This window comes from Bubalus bubalis, chromosome 4 (genome assembly GCF_019923935.1).
Source record: "Bubalus bubalis isolate 160015118507 breed Murrah chromosome 4, NDDB_SH_1, whole genome shotgun sequence".
NCBI lineage: Eukaryota > Metazoa > Chordata > Mammalia > Artiodactyla > Bovidae > Bubalus > Bubalus bubalis.
This window is the reverse complement of record NC_059160.1, coordinates 60715558-60731754: the sequence shown is the minus strand read 5'-3', so window position 1 is coordinate 60731754 and position 16197 is coordinate 60715558. Positions and strand designations below refer to the sequence as shown.

Genomic DNA, 16197 nt, shown 5'->3' with positions numbered 1-16197 from the left:
TGTTCACCTTCTCCACCTTGCCTTTCTCACAGAGATCCTAACAAAGGCAGAGTGCTTTTTCCTTGCATTATTAGTTTCCTTTCTTGGTGTCATGTGTGTCTGATTCATTGTGATCTATGAAGCCTTGAAAATGTGTCTGTACATTTGAAGAAGCAAACACATCTTTCAGCCTTTATTTCTGGGTTTTGGCAGGTAAAGTCTTTCCCCTGTGGGGTCCCTGAGCTAATGAATGGAAGTATCTCCAGAATCACAGTTATGCTGGATTGGAATCAGCTTAAGGCTGTCTTTGGGTCTGCAGTAGGGTCCCTGGATGGGGATGGTCATTCCTGTCTGGTCATTGGATGAATAAGACTGCTTCCTGTGTCTTGTTCAGTAGGATAGCACTAGAATAATGATCTGCTTCAGGGTCCATAGTTGGGTCCTTAGTCAGTGGCCTGATACCAGATACATGGACAGAAAGTAATGTCTCCCACTGGGTGTTTAGACCTGTAGGACTACTGGCAGACTATGGCTGTGAATAAATTTAATCCAAATATAGGACCCTTTTAGTATCTCTGGGGGTGCAGATGGGAGTGTCTTCTCTCCAGTATCTGGGCCAGAAGGACTGTTTGTAGACTGCTACTAGGATGAGCTGGAGTCCAGTTAAAACTTTGAAATCTACAGCCTGACTGAGGTTTGGTGGGCTTACTCCCAGGGGTCCCAGCCTGTGTTCAAGGGGTTGGAGCTGGTTCACAGGCTATAGCCAGGACTGAGGTCTATACACCTGTTACCTGACCCATAGATGGGCATGATTCCGGCCAAGTCCCTTGGTGTATGGTGCTGGTGACAGGAGACAAACTGAGCCATATTCCAGTCCTCAGGGGCATGGAGCTCTTCCCAGGACATCAGTGACTCAGCCACCTACGTGCAAGCCTGCAATCTAAACATGGCTCTTCTCCATACTGGACAGCACTGGAGTTTCACAGACTCCTACCTGGATCTCCAATCTCCCACAGAAGCACTCTTGTCCCTCTTGTCCATGGTTGGATGACAAGTTATTGTTGTTTAGAAGGCATATGAAAGGGAGATGTCTTATTTAGACATCTGCTGATATCACTCCTCTTTTGTAATCTTTGAACAATATTTTTGTACCACATGATCTAAAGAATTTTATAATTTTCCACATTAAAATCTTATACATCTTTTGTTAAATTATCCCAAAATCCTTAATAATCTCTGATACACATATAAATAGAATAGTCTTTTAAATTAAATATTGTAGCTGTTTACTGCTATAGTATGGACATGCAATTGATCTTTTGTGTTAATCTAGACACCTTCATAAATCCTTCTTTAGATTGTTTTGTAAATTATCATGTAAATGACAGTTTAATCCTACATTTGATCCCCTATACTTTAAATTTCTGAATTTTTAGCTTTAAGCCAACTTTTTCACTCTCTTCTTTCACTTTCATCAAGAGGCTTTTTAGTTCCTCTTCACTTTCTGCCATAAGGGTGGTGTCATCTGCATATCTGAGGTTATTGATATATCTCCCGTCAATCTTGATTCCAGCTTGTGCTTCTTCCAGCCCAGCGTTTCTCATGATATACTCTGCATATAAGTTAATAAGCAGGGTGACGATATACAGCCTTTTCCTATTTGGAACCAGCCTGTTGTTCCATGTCCAATTCTAACTGTTGCTTCCTGACCTGCATATAGGTTTCTCAAGAGGCAGGTCATGTGCTCTGGTATCCCCATCTCTTTCAGAATTTTCCACAGTTTAAAGCTCAACATTCAGAAAACGAAGATCATGGCATCTGGTCCCATCACTTCATGGGAAATAGATGGGGAAACAGTGGAAACAGTGTCAGACTTTATTTTTGGGGGCCCCAAAATCACTGCAGATGATGATTGCAGCCATGAAATTAAAAGATGCTTACTCTTTGGAAGAAAAGTTATGACCAACCTAGATAGCATATTGAAAAGCAGAGACATTACTTTGCCAACAAAGGTCCATCTAGTCAAGGCTATGGTTTTTCCAGTGGTCATGTAAGGATGTGAGAGTTGGACTGTGAAGAAAGCTGAGCGCTGAAGAATTGATGCTTTTGAACTGTGGTGTTGGAGAAGACTCTTGAGAGTCCCTTGGACTGCAAGGAGATCCAACCAGTACATTCTGAAGGAGATCAGTCCTGGGATTTCTTTGGAAGGAATGATGCTGAAGCTCAAACTCCAGTACTTTGGCCACCTCATGCGAAGAGTTGACTCATTGGAAAAAACTCTGATGCTGGGAGGGATTGGGAGCAGGAGGAGAAGGGGACGACAGAGGATGAGATGGCTGGATGGCATCACTGACTCGATGGACGTACGTCTGAGTGAACTCCGAGATTTGGTGATGGACAGGGAGGCCTGGCGTGCTGCAATTCATGGGGTAGCAAAGAGTCGGACACAACTGAGCAACTGAACTGAACTGAACTGAACTTTAAATTTATGTTTCTTATTGTATTGCATTTGTTAGACTTCTAATAGTATGTTGAACTGCATTTAAGAATAATGGACATTGTGTCTTTTTCGTTTTTTAAAGAAAATGCTCGTAATATTTTCCCATTTTCCCAATGAAAATGTGTGTTCATTCAGTTTGTAGCTATAATTTAGCAGCTTAATAAAATTTAGTTATTTTTCTAATGTTACTGTTTTTAAAATCATAAAATACTGTTACAACTTATCAAATATTCCTTCTACACTTTTTGTGACAATTCTTTTTAAAATATTTTAATCTGCTAATATGTCAAATTTTTTGTGTGTTTTAATGTGGCATTAAACTACCACAATATTTAAGGTAATTATCCTCCAATTAAATAAATTAATTAAAATTAAATAATATGTCAAATTTAATTCTGCATTGTCTGACATTGAACCATCAGTGCCTACCTGCTATATTTACAACTTAGCCATAATGATCACCTTTTATCATATTCAATATGTTTAAAATCCAATTTGATAATATATATTACGATGACATCGTTTACTTAAATTGTAGAATATTTACAAGTTTAATAGCTATCTAAACGTGCCCCAGAAATTCTACCATAAAGGTTTTTGAGTTTAAATCCTCTGAACTTAAGACAATAAAACTAGAAACCAACAATAAAATATATTGTCTAAATAAATCTACTATACTGAAAGAACAAACCTTATCTACATAACCCTTTAATAAAAAGAATATTAAAATGAAAAATTATTTATATTGAATATAATAATGAAAGCAAAAAAAAGTTACATTGAAAAGTATACAAAACACTTTCCATTAAAGTAAAAACAGAAAATAAATCAACCAAGCCTTCAACTAATGTATTCAGAAACAAAAGATTAACAAAACCAGAAAAACCGTAGGTATATTAAAATAATCATGGAGATATGCAAATGTTCATGCAGATATTGATTAATGAACATAATGTGTGTATTTATCAATTAATTTAAATAGTACAATATTTATGAGTTGCAGTTTGGAATACATCTAAACAAAACAAAACTAAAACAGGAAACCTATGTAACACCTAGATGTCACATCAAAAACTACTTTGAAAATAATTATATGGAATTCAAAATTCTAATGGTATAAATTCAAATCTATGGCAGATTTAATTAAGGAACTAAAATGGAATAAAATAAAAATGTATAATTACAGACATAAAAAGAATTACATTACTATAAGACACTATTTTATGTCACTCCATGCCAATGTTTTTTTCAAATCTAGAGGAAAATAAGGATTTTCAATCAATATATAGATTACAAACATTACAAGAAAGAAAGTAATGAGATCAATGAGTATGTGTGTAGTCCCTAAGTCGTGTCTGACTCTTTTGTGACCCCATGGAATGTAGCCCACCAGGCTGCTCTGTCCATGGGATTTCCCAGGCAAGAACATTGAAGTGGGTTGCCATTTTCTTCTCCAGGGGAATCTTCCCAACCCAGAGATCGAAGCCTCATCTCCTGTACTAGCAGGCAGATTCTTTACCATTGAGCCACCAGGGAAGCCCTCAGTAAATATAAGTAATACTAAAAATATTACCAAACATTTATTATTAAGACTCCCCATTACAAATAGGTTTACAGCAACCATACCACATTTATTTTTTTTTAATTTTTTGTTCCTTGATGAAATCATTAATGTTTGGACTATTAAGGATATTATAGGTGTAATACTTTGTACCGCCCCTTCATATAATTATTTGAGCAAGGCCAATGATTTATATTACTGTGGCACTTTCAACTCTCATTTGCAAAGATTGGATACTAGCAAACTCAACTATGATTTGGAAAAGACAAATTCCATAGAAATTGTAATAGTGTCTCTTTCTTTTTCCCCCAGATATATAGATGGATATATAGATATTCACATAATCATATATATTTTCAGATATTATATTAATACATTTAGTGTGTGTACTTATTTAGCATTGTATTCATGAGTTGTAATTTTGAATATACCTAAGCAAAATGTCAGACACAACTGAGCGACTGAACTGAACTGAAGCAAAACAGAAACAAACCTCTGTAACAAACAGATATCATACCATAAAATAACTATAAAGTAATATAAAATATCTACATTTATTTTCATTCATTTTTTAAAAATCTATTGATGTTAAAAAAAAAACTTGAATCTTTAAAAACGTAGATGAACTTAGTTAGAATTATTCCATAACAAATTATTACATATACTGATTTTAGTCTAGCCTATAGTTTTACAGATGGCCAGAAGTCAATGAAAAGATTTTTTCTCAACAATATCCTTTTCACAGCATTTTTTACCTCCCTATTCCTTAGACTATAAATCAGAGGATTCAACATAGGGATGATAAGAGTGTAGAATACAGCTATAATCTTGTTTTTCTCTGGTGAAGAGATGGCTCCAGGCTGGGCATACATGAAGAATACAGTTCCATAGAACAAACTCACCACAGTGATATGAGAGCTACAAGTGGAGAAGGTCTTACTCCTACCATGAGTTGAGGGGATCTTTAGAACAGTGGAGAGGATACATGCGTAAGAAACCAGAATGATAGTTGTGGTAGTGATGATGATGAGGGCAGAGAGAATAAAGAGTACAATCTCATTCACCAAGGTCTCCACACAGGAGATCTTGATCAGGGCTGGGACATCACAAAAAAAGTGGTCCAATCTGTTTTCTCCACAGAAACGCAAACTGAAGGTGAAACCTGTTTGTATCATGGAGTTGATGCAGCCACAGATGTAGGAGGCAATCACCAAACGAACACAAGCCTGCTCGGACATACGAACAGTGTAGAGGAAGGGCGAGCAAATGGCTGAGAAGCGATCATATGCCATCACAGCTAGAAGAAAGCCTTCAGTCCCAACAAAGAGAGCAAAGAAAAAGAACTGGGTTGCACAGCCATTGTAAGAAATTCTCTTGTCTTTGGATAAGAAAGTGGCCAGAGTTTTGGGAGCAATGACGGTGGAGTAGCAGAGATCTAAATAAGATAGATTTCTGAGAAAGAAATACATAGGGGTATGAAGTCTGGAGTCTATTTTAATGACAACTAACATGCTGATATTTCCCACCACAATGACCATGTAGATAAGCAAGAAGAGTAAAAATAAGAGAATCTGAACATCTGGAGATGTTTGGAATCCCAGCAGAATAAACTCCATCACTTGTGAGTAATTCTTATTCAGTTCATTCTTCATAGCTGAGACCTATCTGAGAAAATCAGTGGATGATCATGAATCCTATGGAAAGCCTTGTCAACTTTATGTTCTTTTTTTAAAATTGAAATATAGTTCATGTACAATATTAATGTTACAGGTATGCAATATAGTGATTCACAATTTTGAAGCTATACTAAATTTATAGTTATTATAAAATATTGGCTGTATGCCCTGTGTTGTACAATATATCCTTGTAGCTTATTTTATATATAACAGTTTGTACTTTTACCCCCCATCCCTATATTTCTCCTTCTCCCAACCTCACCTCAATGGCAACCACTAGATTGTTCTCTATATCTGTGAGCCTGCTTCTTTTTGTTATAGTCACTAGTTTGTTGTATTCTTTAGATTCCACAGATAAGTGATATCATACAGTATTTGCCTTTCTCTGCTTGACTTATTTCACTTAGGATAATACCCTCCAGGTTCATCCATGTGGCTGCAAATGAGAGAGAAAAATGCTATTGGAATATGAAGTTCTCTTGTCAACATATCTAACAGAATAACTTTACTTTTGGAAGGACCAGTAGGCAAATATATGTAATTTTTCTAATATATTCAATGTCAATGATATGAGAAATGTAGATGGGCAAAAGATGTCTGGGACAGTGATGCTATGAGTCATTTTATGCCATTTGTTCAGAACTTTGGAATTGGATGGACTAAGTCCAAATTTCACCTCTTTCAATCTGAAATAATCTAAAATTGCTACCTACATTTTCAATGCCTGAAGTCCTCTTCTGTGAAATGGGAGGTAATAATAATACCTACTTTATAGGATTATTGTGATAAAAATGTGAAACTGAGTATGAAAAGCAGTATTTGAAGTTACTGGAACATCTTAAATTCAAAATAAATGTTAGTTAAATTAACAAGCAAATAGCCACGTAAAAAATTACTTTTGTTTTAGGAATGAATATCAGGTGAAAAATTAGGTCAATTCTTTTTCCTATCAAAAAATGCAGTTAGTTTGACTGTCTTAAAACATCCTGCTATATAAGAGACATTAGGAAACATGGGATTATTGTTTCATAGACTGGAATGAAGCACCAATCTTAAAGTCATCTGAAATGATAAATCAACTCTTACCTCCTATACTAAATACACACTCTTCAATTTCTACTCCTTTATTACTTAACTCTGATTGCTAGTAGGTCTGCTTCCTTTCTGCAGCCAAACTCCAGCACATCTTTTTCCTTTAATATAAAGCATTAACATCTCAGATACATGAATTATTGTTTATACAGAAGCAAACTATGATACAAGAAGTACAAGATTAACTTTTCTAAGAAGTATTTTTTCTTTGTCTATATTATCAATCAAACAGAAGACATTAACGGAAACACATAGAGCAAACAAAATCTGTGTTGCACAGGTTTTGCTTTTTAAAATAACTATCAATGCTTAATATCAAATACTAAATATGTATGTGGATAAAACATCAATAATTTTAATATATCTGAAAAGTTAAATCCAAGTGGAAAAGATGAAATTTTATGTTATAAATTTGTGTTCATTTCTATTTTTAGTTTCTGAAATATCAAAAAAAACTTCCTATCAATAAAATTAATGTCATATTTGAAGTCATTTTAATTTGGACATTTTTACAAAATCAAAATTATAATAGAGTCAGAAAAAGTGAAACCAACATTGCTTCTGTTACTATTTTTTTATGAAGTAAAAAATGCTTTATTAGTTAAAAGTGTGGCATTTAATTCATGTAAATCTAAGTTTTAATCCAGGTCCTGCCACTGACTGGTTAAGTAATTTAGGGCAAATTGTTCATATTTTATGAACCTCTGTCTCCTCATCAGCAAAATATGTCTTAGAACATCTATAGAACATCAATACCACCATATGGTGGTATTGAAAGGATTAAATTAAGTTATGTATATAAATTAAATTAAATATGTAGGACCTGGGAAATAGAAAGTATTCATTAAGAGTGGCTATATGAGAGATTTAACATATTTTTTTCTAAATTAAGAAATCTATCTTTTAAAAAGTTGTAATTTTTAAAAAATCAGGCACCTTACTTGAGATTCAGCAGATACCAAAAGAAGCTTATTGAAGAATTTTAATAGCTCATTTTTCCATTAAAAGAAGCTTTGAAGAAAGTGCAGTTAATTGCAAACATGTTTAACAGTATACATTCGATTTATTCAAGTGATGGCACTCAGTAAACAGACCTATTTATTTCTAAATCTAATATACCTTATTTTTACTTGCTAGAACCAAAAGAGGATCAGACTGACTCTTCAGTTTGACATCAAGAAATATCCTACTCTTTATATTATGCAAAGACAGAACCAAAAATTGCTCCTACCTAAGTTCTAAATCCTTTGATCTAACCATGTAGTTATTCTTGTAAAAAAGAAAGTAAATTAGATATAGATAGACAGGTAGATAGATATACATATATAGATATGTGGTCTTTCTGAAAAGTAGAAAGGGCCCTAGAGGTCAATTAGGTCAATGTTTGCTAAATTTCCTATATGTTAGAATCAGCTGGGGAGGTTTTGTTTTGCTTCACTTTTAATACTGATTCCTGAATCACACTTCCTTCTCAATTAGTCTCAATACTGAAAATTGTCTAGTGAGATGAATGTGGAGAACATTCATTTATATTTTATGATTCTCAACTAATCACAATGAAGCCATTCCCTACTTAGAAGTTCAAGAACAAGTAAATTTGGTCTCCTTATTGCTTCCTGGCAGAATAGCAACATTCTCACTCAAAGTCAATCAAAGGTATTATTAATCATACATATTCTTCTGGAAGGATATTTCCACCCTTCATTGCATTGTTTTACAAATATCCCTACCAGAAATTTCTGTCTTTGTTCAACACAAATGTGTAATAAATATAATCCATTTCTTATTTTCTGATGCCAGTGGATATCAAAACTAGATCACTAAATGCTGCATATATAAACCATGCTCCCCTCTCCCACCAATTCTCAGGCATTCTTTTAGATTCTTTACATTTATACCTAATTAAAATCACTGTCTTTCTACTATTTAGGTGGATTGGAAAAGAAGTTTAATTTCTTTTGCAAAATAAAAGAGTTGACTTCTGATTCTGGCAAAGGAAAAGTAAAAGAAATCAGATCTCTGCCTGAACCAGTAACAACAGAGTCTCTTTCTTTCACTCTTGCTCTGGGTCTCTCTCCTTCCTCTCTCCTTCTTCCCTCTGATACATATGCCACATAGACACACATATGCATATATATAGCTCAAAACTATCCCACAAAGCAGTTTACTGGTGAATTTTACCAAATACATAAGTAAGACCTTAATAATAATTCTACATAAACTTTTCCATGGAATTTAAATGAGGGAATACCTCCTAATTAATGAAGCCAAGATAAAGGTGGTATTAAACCAGACAGACACAGAACAAGAGAAGAAAATACAGTTCAATATCTGTTGTGAACATTAATGTGAAATTTCTAAACAAAAATTTAGTAAATTTCAATCCAACAGAGGACCAAGGGATGTCAAAGGGATAAGACACTAGGAAGAAACAGAGGCTATCCCAGGAATGCATAACTGATTTATTGTTCAAAAATAATGTAATTTACTATATTAACAAAGTGGATAGGAGAATATATATACACAAAAACAGACATTTAATTCTGATAACTCTCAGCAACTTTCCTCAGCCAGATAAAAGGCATCTATGAAAAATCTAGGAGTAGTAATATCACCCTTAATGAGAAAAGTCTGAAAGACTTTATCTGAAGATCAGGAACAAGACAAGGAGATAGAAAATTTTAAATATAATTGATATTAGTTTAGCAGAAACCTGGCAAGGATTCAGCATTATAAACACTTTTGTTGAAAGAAGATTAAATTTTTTTCAAATACAACAGCTGACAACTTTAAATTTAATGGGACAACTAACTGTTGTAATGGTTTGGCCTGTCTAGTCCCCTCTGATAACCTTAGGGACAACTTCAAACTGTGGCTCAGACAGCATTTAGTGAAGTATGTTGAACCAAAGTTTTCCCACAGCAATTTGTTTAAAAAAATCAATAAATGATTAGAAAAATTTAGTGTTTGTGTTAAAAATTTCTTTACTAATAATAACTTCAGTAGGAATACAAAAGGGACTATTTTGAATTATTGATTTACTTTTATATATAAGCACTTATATAAATGATTACTAAAAAAGTTGTTAAATATTTTGATTATTACCCCTTTGCTAACCACTGAAATAATTGAATAATAAGTCAAAACTCTTCCTATGATAAAAAATCCTTTGTCAGATGGCAACTCCCATTAATTCCTGGAAAGCTTGAAACAGTGAATAATTTCAATGTTATCCAATCTCACAAGGATTTTTAAAATTGAGGAAAAATCCACCATCTTTTAATGATACTACTACTAAGTCACTTCAGTCGTGTCCAACTCGTGCGACCCCATAGACGGCAGCCCATCAGGCTCCCCCGTCCCTGGGATTATCCAGGCAAGAACACTGGAGTGGGTTGCCATTTCCTTCTCCAATGCATGAAAGTGAAAAGTGAAAAGTGAAGTCAGTCGTGTCCGACTCTTAGCGACCCCATGGACCGCAGCCCACCAGGCTCCTCTGTCCATGGGATTTTCCAGGCAAGTTTAAGTACAAAATGTGGCATGATTAGCATGAGGAAACCAAATAATGATCTATCTTGATGACGAATATATATATCAGATCAGATCAGATCAGTCACTCAGTCGTGTCCGACTCTTTGCGACCCCATGAATCGCAGCACGCCAGGCCTCCCTGTCCATCACCAACTCCCGGAGTTCACTCAAACTCATGTCCATCGAGTCAGTGATGCCATCCAGCCATCTCATCCTCTGTTGTTCCCTTCTCCTCCTGCCCCCAATCCCTCCCAGCATCAGAGTCTTTTCCAATGAGTCAACTCTTCGCATGAGGTGGACAAAGTACTGGAGTTTCAGCTTAAGCATCATTCCTTCCAAAGAAATCCCAGGGCTGATCTCCTTCAGAATGGACTGGGTGGATCTCCTTGCACTCCAAGGGACTCTCAAGAGTCTTTTCCAACACCACAGTTCAAAAGCATCAATTCTTCGGCTCTCAGCCTTCTTCACAGTCCAACTCTCACATCCATACATGACCACAGGAAAAACCATAGCCTTGACTAGATGAACCTTTGTTGGCAAAGTAATGTGTCTGCTTTTGAATATGCCATCTAGGTTGGTCATAACTTTCCTTCCAAGGAGTAAGCGTCTTTTAATTTCATGGCTGCAACAATCCTAAATAAAATCCAATAAAAACCATGCAAAGGGATATCAAGAAAAAATCAAATCAGATATAACGTAATTGGAGAATATTTTCCATTTTCTGTTTATCTGTTTTTTGAAACAAGCGGTGAGATCTCACAGGACTTATTTTTGGTGAGGGAAATAACAAAAGGAGGGGAGAGAAAACAAGACTCACAGTACCAGAGACAACTTTATCTTGGGAAACAGGGAGGTGTTTGGGGCTTTGCACATTCCTGGTTATTATTAGCCAAGCTCTTCTCCTCAGGACTATCTGATGGGGATGGAAACCAGGTAACTAGGCAATAATTAGAATTCTTAACCATCATTCTGAACGTTCCACTCTAACATTGTACCTAGAATCTTTGCCTTGGTATTTAGTCGGACAACAGCCACCAGATGGCAGCAAACTGCAGCTGGATACTCCAGGAATCCTTTACAGTTCGGACATCCTTGCCTGCATCACGTCTTTCTATTTCTTTTTTAACCTGTTTCCTCATATTTTATAAACTCTTTATCAATTAATTGTTAAAAGAAAATTTTTTTAGTCAAAGTGAGACTATAAACCTTTGGAAACGAAGATCATGGTATCTGGTCCCATCACTTCATGGGAAATAGATGGGGAAACAGTGGAAACAGTGTCAGACTTTATTTTTGGGGGCTCCAAAATCACCGCAGATGGTGATTGCAGCCATGAAATTAAAAGACGCATACTCCTTGGAAGGAAAGTTATGACCAACCTAGATAGCATATTCAAAAGCAGAGATATTATTTTGCCAACAAAGGTCCATCTAGTCAAGGCTATGGTTTTTCCAGTAGTCATGAATGAATGTGAGAGTTGGACTGTGAAGAAATCTGAGCACCGAAGAACTGATGCTTTTGAACTGTGGTGCCAGAGAAGACTCTTGAGAGTCCCTTGGACTGCAAGGGGATCCAACCAGTCCATTCTAAAGGAGATCAGTCCTGGGTGTTCTTTGGAAGGAATGATGCTAAAGCTGAAACTCCAGTACTTTGGCCACCTCATGCGAAGAGTTGACTCATTGGAAAAGACTCTGATGCTGGGAGGGATTGGGGGCAGGAGAAAAAGGGGATGACAGAGGATGAGATGGCTGGATGGCATCACCGACTCGATGGACGTGAGTTTGAGTGAACTCCGGGAGTTGGTGATGGACAGGGAGGCCTGACGTGCTGCAATTCATGGGGTCGCAAAGAGTCAGACATGACTGAGCGACTGAACTGAACTGAAGCCTTTGGAAAGACTCACTGAAAATTTGGTATAGTCTTTGTTAAGGAGACATTCACTTGCTATGGCAGGAAACAAAATAAACAGATATGACCCATTTAAAGCACAATAGAAAATGTGACACAGCATAGAGAAATATATGATTCTCATAAGTGTGATCTGACTGTTAAGAATTAAAGTAATAAACTTTTCTATATATGGACATATAAAGAATATAATTTAAATATCTATAAAGTTATAGTTACTTCTATTTCTTATCTGTTAAGTGATACAAAAATATTTTCTGGAAAAATTCCATTACATTCCATACCATTTGTTTATATATAAGAATAACTGACAGATATGTACAATCTAACAAGGCTCAGAGAACAATACTACCTCTAAAAGTAAAAAATGAGTTTGAATAATTTGTTGAATCTTAAAGGCTGAAAGGGGAAAATGTGATACACTTGCTAATTATAGACACAAACCATGCAACTTAGGCTTATACTTCTGGAAGATGGAAATAGCAGAAATATTATTTCCCTCTAAAACAACATTAAAAAAATGGAACATACATAGAAAATATGAAAAATGACTTTAGTGAGTAAAGTGAAGTGAAGCAAAAGTTAAGACTAGAGTGAAGTCAAGTAAATTGATTTTAAAAATGAATGTAAGTGAAATATACTACCTTCATTTAAGAAAATTACATTTGTGATAATGGAAAGAGAACTTGATTTATAAAAATCCGCGCGTGTGCGGGAGGGGGCGGGTGGGGAAGGACAGCCGGCGAGATCCCGAGGCGAGGCTCGCGCGCCCGCCCCCGCCCTGGCCCCGAGCTCCCACCCGGTCCGCCCGGCTCAGCCATGATCAAGGCGATCCTCATCTTTAACAACCACGGGAAGCCGCGGCTCTCCAAGTTCTACCAGCCCTACAGTGAAGATACACAACAGCAAATCATCAGGGAGACATTCCATTTGGTATCTAAGAGAGATGAAAATGTTTGTAATTTCCTAGAAGGAGGATTGTTAATCGGAGGATCTGACAACAAACTGATTTATAGACATTATGCAACATTATATTTTGTCTTCTGTGTGGATTCTTCAGAAAGTGAACTTGGCATTTTAGATCTAATTCAAGTATTTGTGGAAACATTAGACAAGTGTTTTGAAAATGTCTGTGAACTGGATTTAATTTTCCATGTAGACAAGGTTCACAATATTCTTGCAGAAATGGTGATGGGGGGAATGGTATTGGAGACCAACATGAATGAGATTGTTACACAAATTGACGCACAGAATAAACTGGAGAAATCTGAGGCTGGCTTAGCAGGAGCTCCAGCCCGTGCTGTATCAGCTGTAAAGAATATGAATCTTCCTGAGATCCCAAGAAATATTAACATTGGTGACATCAGTATAAAAGTGCCAAACCTGCCCTCTTTTAAATAAAAAATTAAAAAGGCCACTCCCAGGTAAAATCCAGGGGAAAAGTCATCTAAGTTTACCATGCAGTTGTTTACCAAAAATAAAGAAGGAGAGTCTTAACTTTTACTCTTGGATTTAAGTCAAGGTACTGTATAGACATTATATAAAATCAGTATGGAAGTTCAATGTTGCTTTTCTTGCTCAGTGGTTTTGAAGAAATTAAATAGCTCCAGTGTGATTTTTTTTTTTCTTTATTTTTTAAACTGCATTCCTGTGGCCACCTAAGGCATGCCTGTATGTATTGGCTATTACAGTATTTCGAAAAGTGTTCAGGACTTTTCTTTAAATTGTGTACAACCCAAAATGTTGGTGTTTTGTATGGATCACAAGTGCAACATTCCTTAATAATTTCTGTTATTTGTCACAATTGTTATTTAAAGAACGAAGTATGTATTGCATGAAAACATTATGACCTATTCTCTTAGTTTAAATAAACTCCAAGGTAACCGGACTTATAAAGCACCGTTCTGTTTGCCTGATATCTACTTTAGCAATAATTTTTTTTACGACCCTCTGACTCAACAAAAAAATAAAAGTATATTTTATCACTGTTAAGCAGCTGTTAATGTTGGTTTATTTAATTTATATTTTTAACATTCAGAAGCTCATTGTAAAATTAAATTATTTCACAAGTCAAGAGCAGTGTATCACATAATTTGCCCACATTTTCATATTTAGTCTTATCTTGTGATCCATGAGTGAGGTTCCTCTTCCAGTTAGACTAAGGTTTTCCCTGTAGTTATAGTCCTCTCTCCCCAAATGTTCTTTTTTGAAACATTTCCTTAGATCTGTGACATGTGTGAATTTTACTCCAAGGTCTGGGGTATAAGAAAAGTCACTATTTTTTTTTCAATAAAATTAATCTGACTCTAAAAAAAAAAAAAAAAAAAAAAAAAAGAAAATTACATTTGTGATAATGGAAAGAGAACTTGATTTATAAAAATCATAGCTATAAGAGATTTCATAGAAAAACTGAAATTCAAAGCATAATATATATTGTGGATGATATACCACAATGTGGGTAAATATAATAAATTTGAGTTTTCTAAATTATGTTTGGTAATTGAAGAAAAATTACAATGCAGTCTTCTGTAGTTCTAAATGTATAATATATAGATTAAATAATTTAAAAATTGATTTTAAATGAGAGAGGGTAAACAAATATAAAGAGAGTAAATTCCTATATGTAGACACAAATGATACATGCAATTTAAGGTTATATTTCTCAAAGTAAATTGGTAATGATTTATTTAATAGCAAAATACCAAAAAAAGGAACACAGAACAAAGATATTAAAATGGCAAAAGTAAAGAACAATAATAGACCTTTACTATTAATGTAAATGAAATAATCTCTCCTATTTCAAAATATGGTATCTACTCTATATGTGGAGTGGGAGAAGTTTAAATTTTTCAAAGTCACAGCTATAAAATGCTATAGTAAAAAGTTTAAAATTAAAGTTTTTATAAGACACACCAGATAATAATTTTAAATAAACACATAGCTCATCATAGTGATGTAGGCATTCTCTTTGTCTCTCTCCTTCAATCTACAATCAGTAAAGTGAAGTGAACGTGAAAGTCGCTCAGTGTATCCGACTCTTTGCTACCCCATGGACTATAAAGTACATGGAATTCTCCAGGCCAGAATACTGGAGTGGGTAGCCTTTGCCTTCTCTGGGGGATCTTGCCAACCCAGGGATTGAACCCAGGTCCCTCGCATTGCAGGTGGATTCCAAAACATTCATAATTCAACAAGTGTGCCTCTGTCTAACACACCAGGACACACCAGAGAATTCCACACATCGGCACATCTAAAGATGGGTGGACTGGAAACACAGAGGAGGCAGAGCCAGGGATAAGCAGGGTTGGTGACCCCAAGCTAAGCTTGCAGTCCCAGAGAACCCAGGAAAGGTGGCACACGTGACTCAGGCCTCCAGGATGCAGCAGTAACCGCAGCCACAAGAAATCAGGAAGTGGCAGAACCTGCAACCCCATTTCTTTAGCCATAGAGGCGTCCGTGACTCTCGCCCCTTGCCCACACACAGCAGCACCTATGAACTCAACAGCTCCAGATGTAGCCGAGGAACCTGTGACCATAGCTCCCCCGATACTTCTGCCCTCTCCCTGAGGTGGTGGAGTTGCCATCCCAGGAGACCACAAAGGTAGCCGAGGGGACAGCCACACCAGAGCCCCAGATGGCAACATCCACCACAGCAGCAGCAACACCAGCAGCAGTGGCAAGGCACTACTGACCCCAAAGGCACACGCAGTAACAATGAAGGCAGAAGTTGTGGAAGGCGGAAAGTGCCAATCCTCTAATATAACCAGAGGCAGCTCAGGTAAGAGAAGCGGAAAACTGGTGCTACAGTACCATCTACTGAAAACAACAAGAGGAACACCTCTAATTATTAACCTGTTGAATCATTATAATCAAGCTACAAAAAAAAAAAAAAAAGGCAGCTTTACCTAAGGAAGAAAGATGTTCATTACTTCAAATGCACTAGCAGAGAA

At 36.0% G+C, this 16197-nt stretch overlaps 2 protein-coding genes across 3 annotated transcripts; one reads left to right on the top strand and one right to left on the bottom strand.

Annotated features, from left to right (window-relative positions):
- Positions 1–4720: 4720 nt before the first annotated feature.
- On the bottom strand, positions 4721–5692 carry LOC102401905 (olfactory receptor 12-like). Its single transcript, XM_006051077.3, has one exon. The coding sequence runs from the start codon at positions 5690–5692 to the stop codon at positions 4721–4723; it is 972 nt and encodes a 323-aa protein (XP_006051139.1).
- Positions 5693–12955: 7263 nt separating this feature from the next.
- Positions 12956–14239, top strand: LOC123465682 (AP-3 complex subunit sigma-1). Of its 2 annotated transcripts, XM_045165408.1 has the most exons (2): positions 12956–13411; positions 13520–14239. In XM_045165408.1, exons 1-2 carry the CDS (start codon positions 13067–13069, stop codon positions 13646–13648), a joined length of 474 nt encoding a protein of 157 aa, XP_045021343.1. In that variant the 5' UTR covers positions 12956–13066; the 3' UTR covers positions 13649–14239. The 2 variants fall into 2 exon arrangements, with proteins under 2 accessions (XP_045021343.1, XP_045021342.1); XM_045165407.1 differs by having other exon boundaries at positions 12956–14239.
- Positions 14240–16197: the final 1958 nt, after the last annotated feature.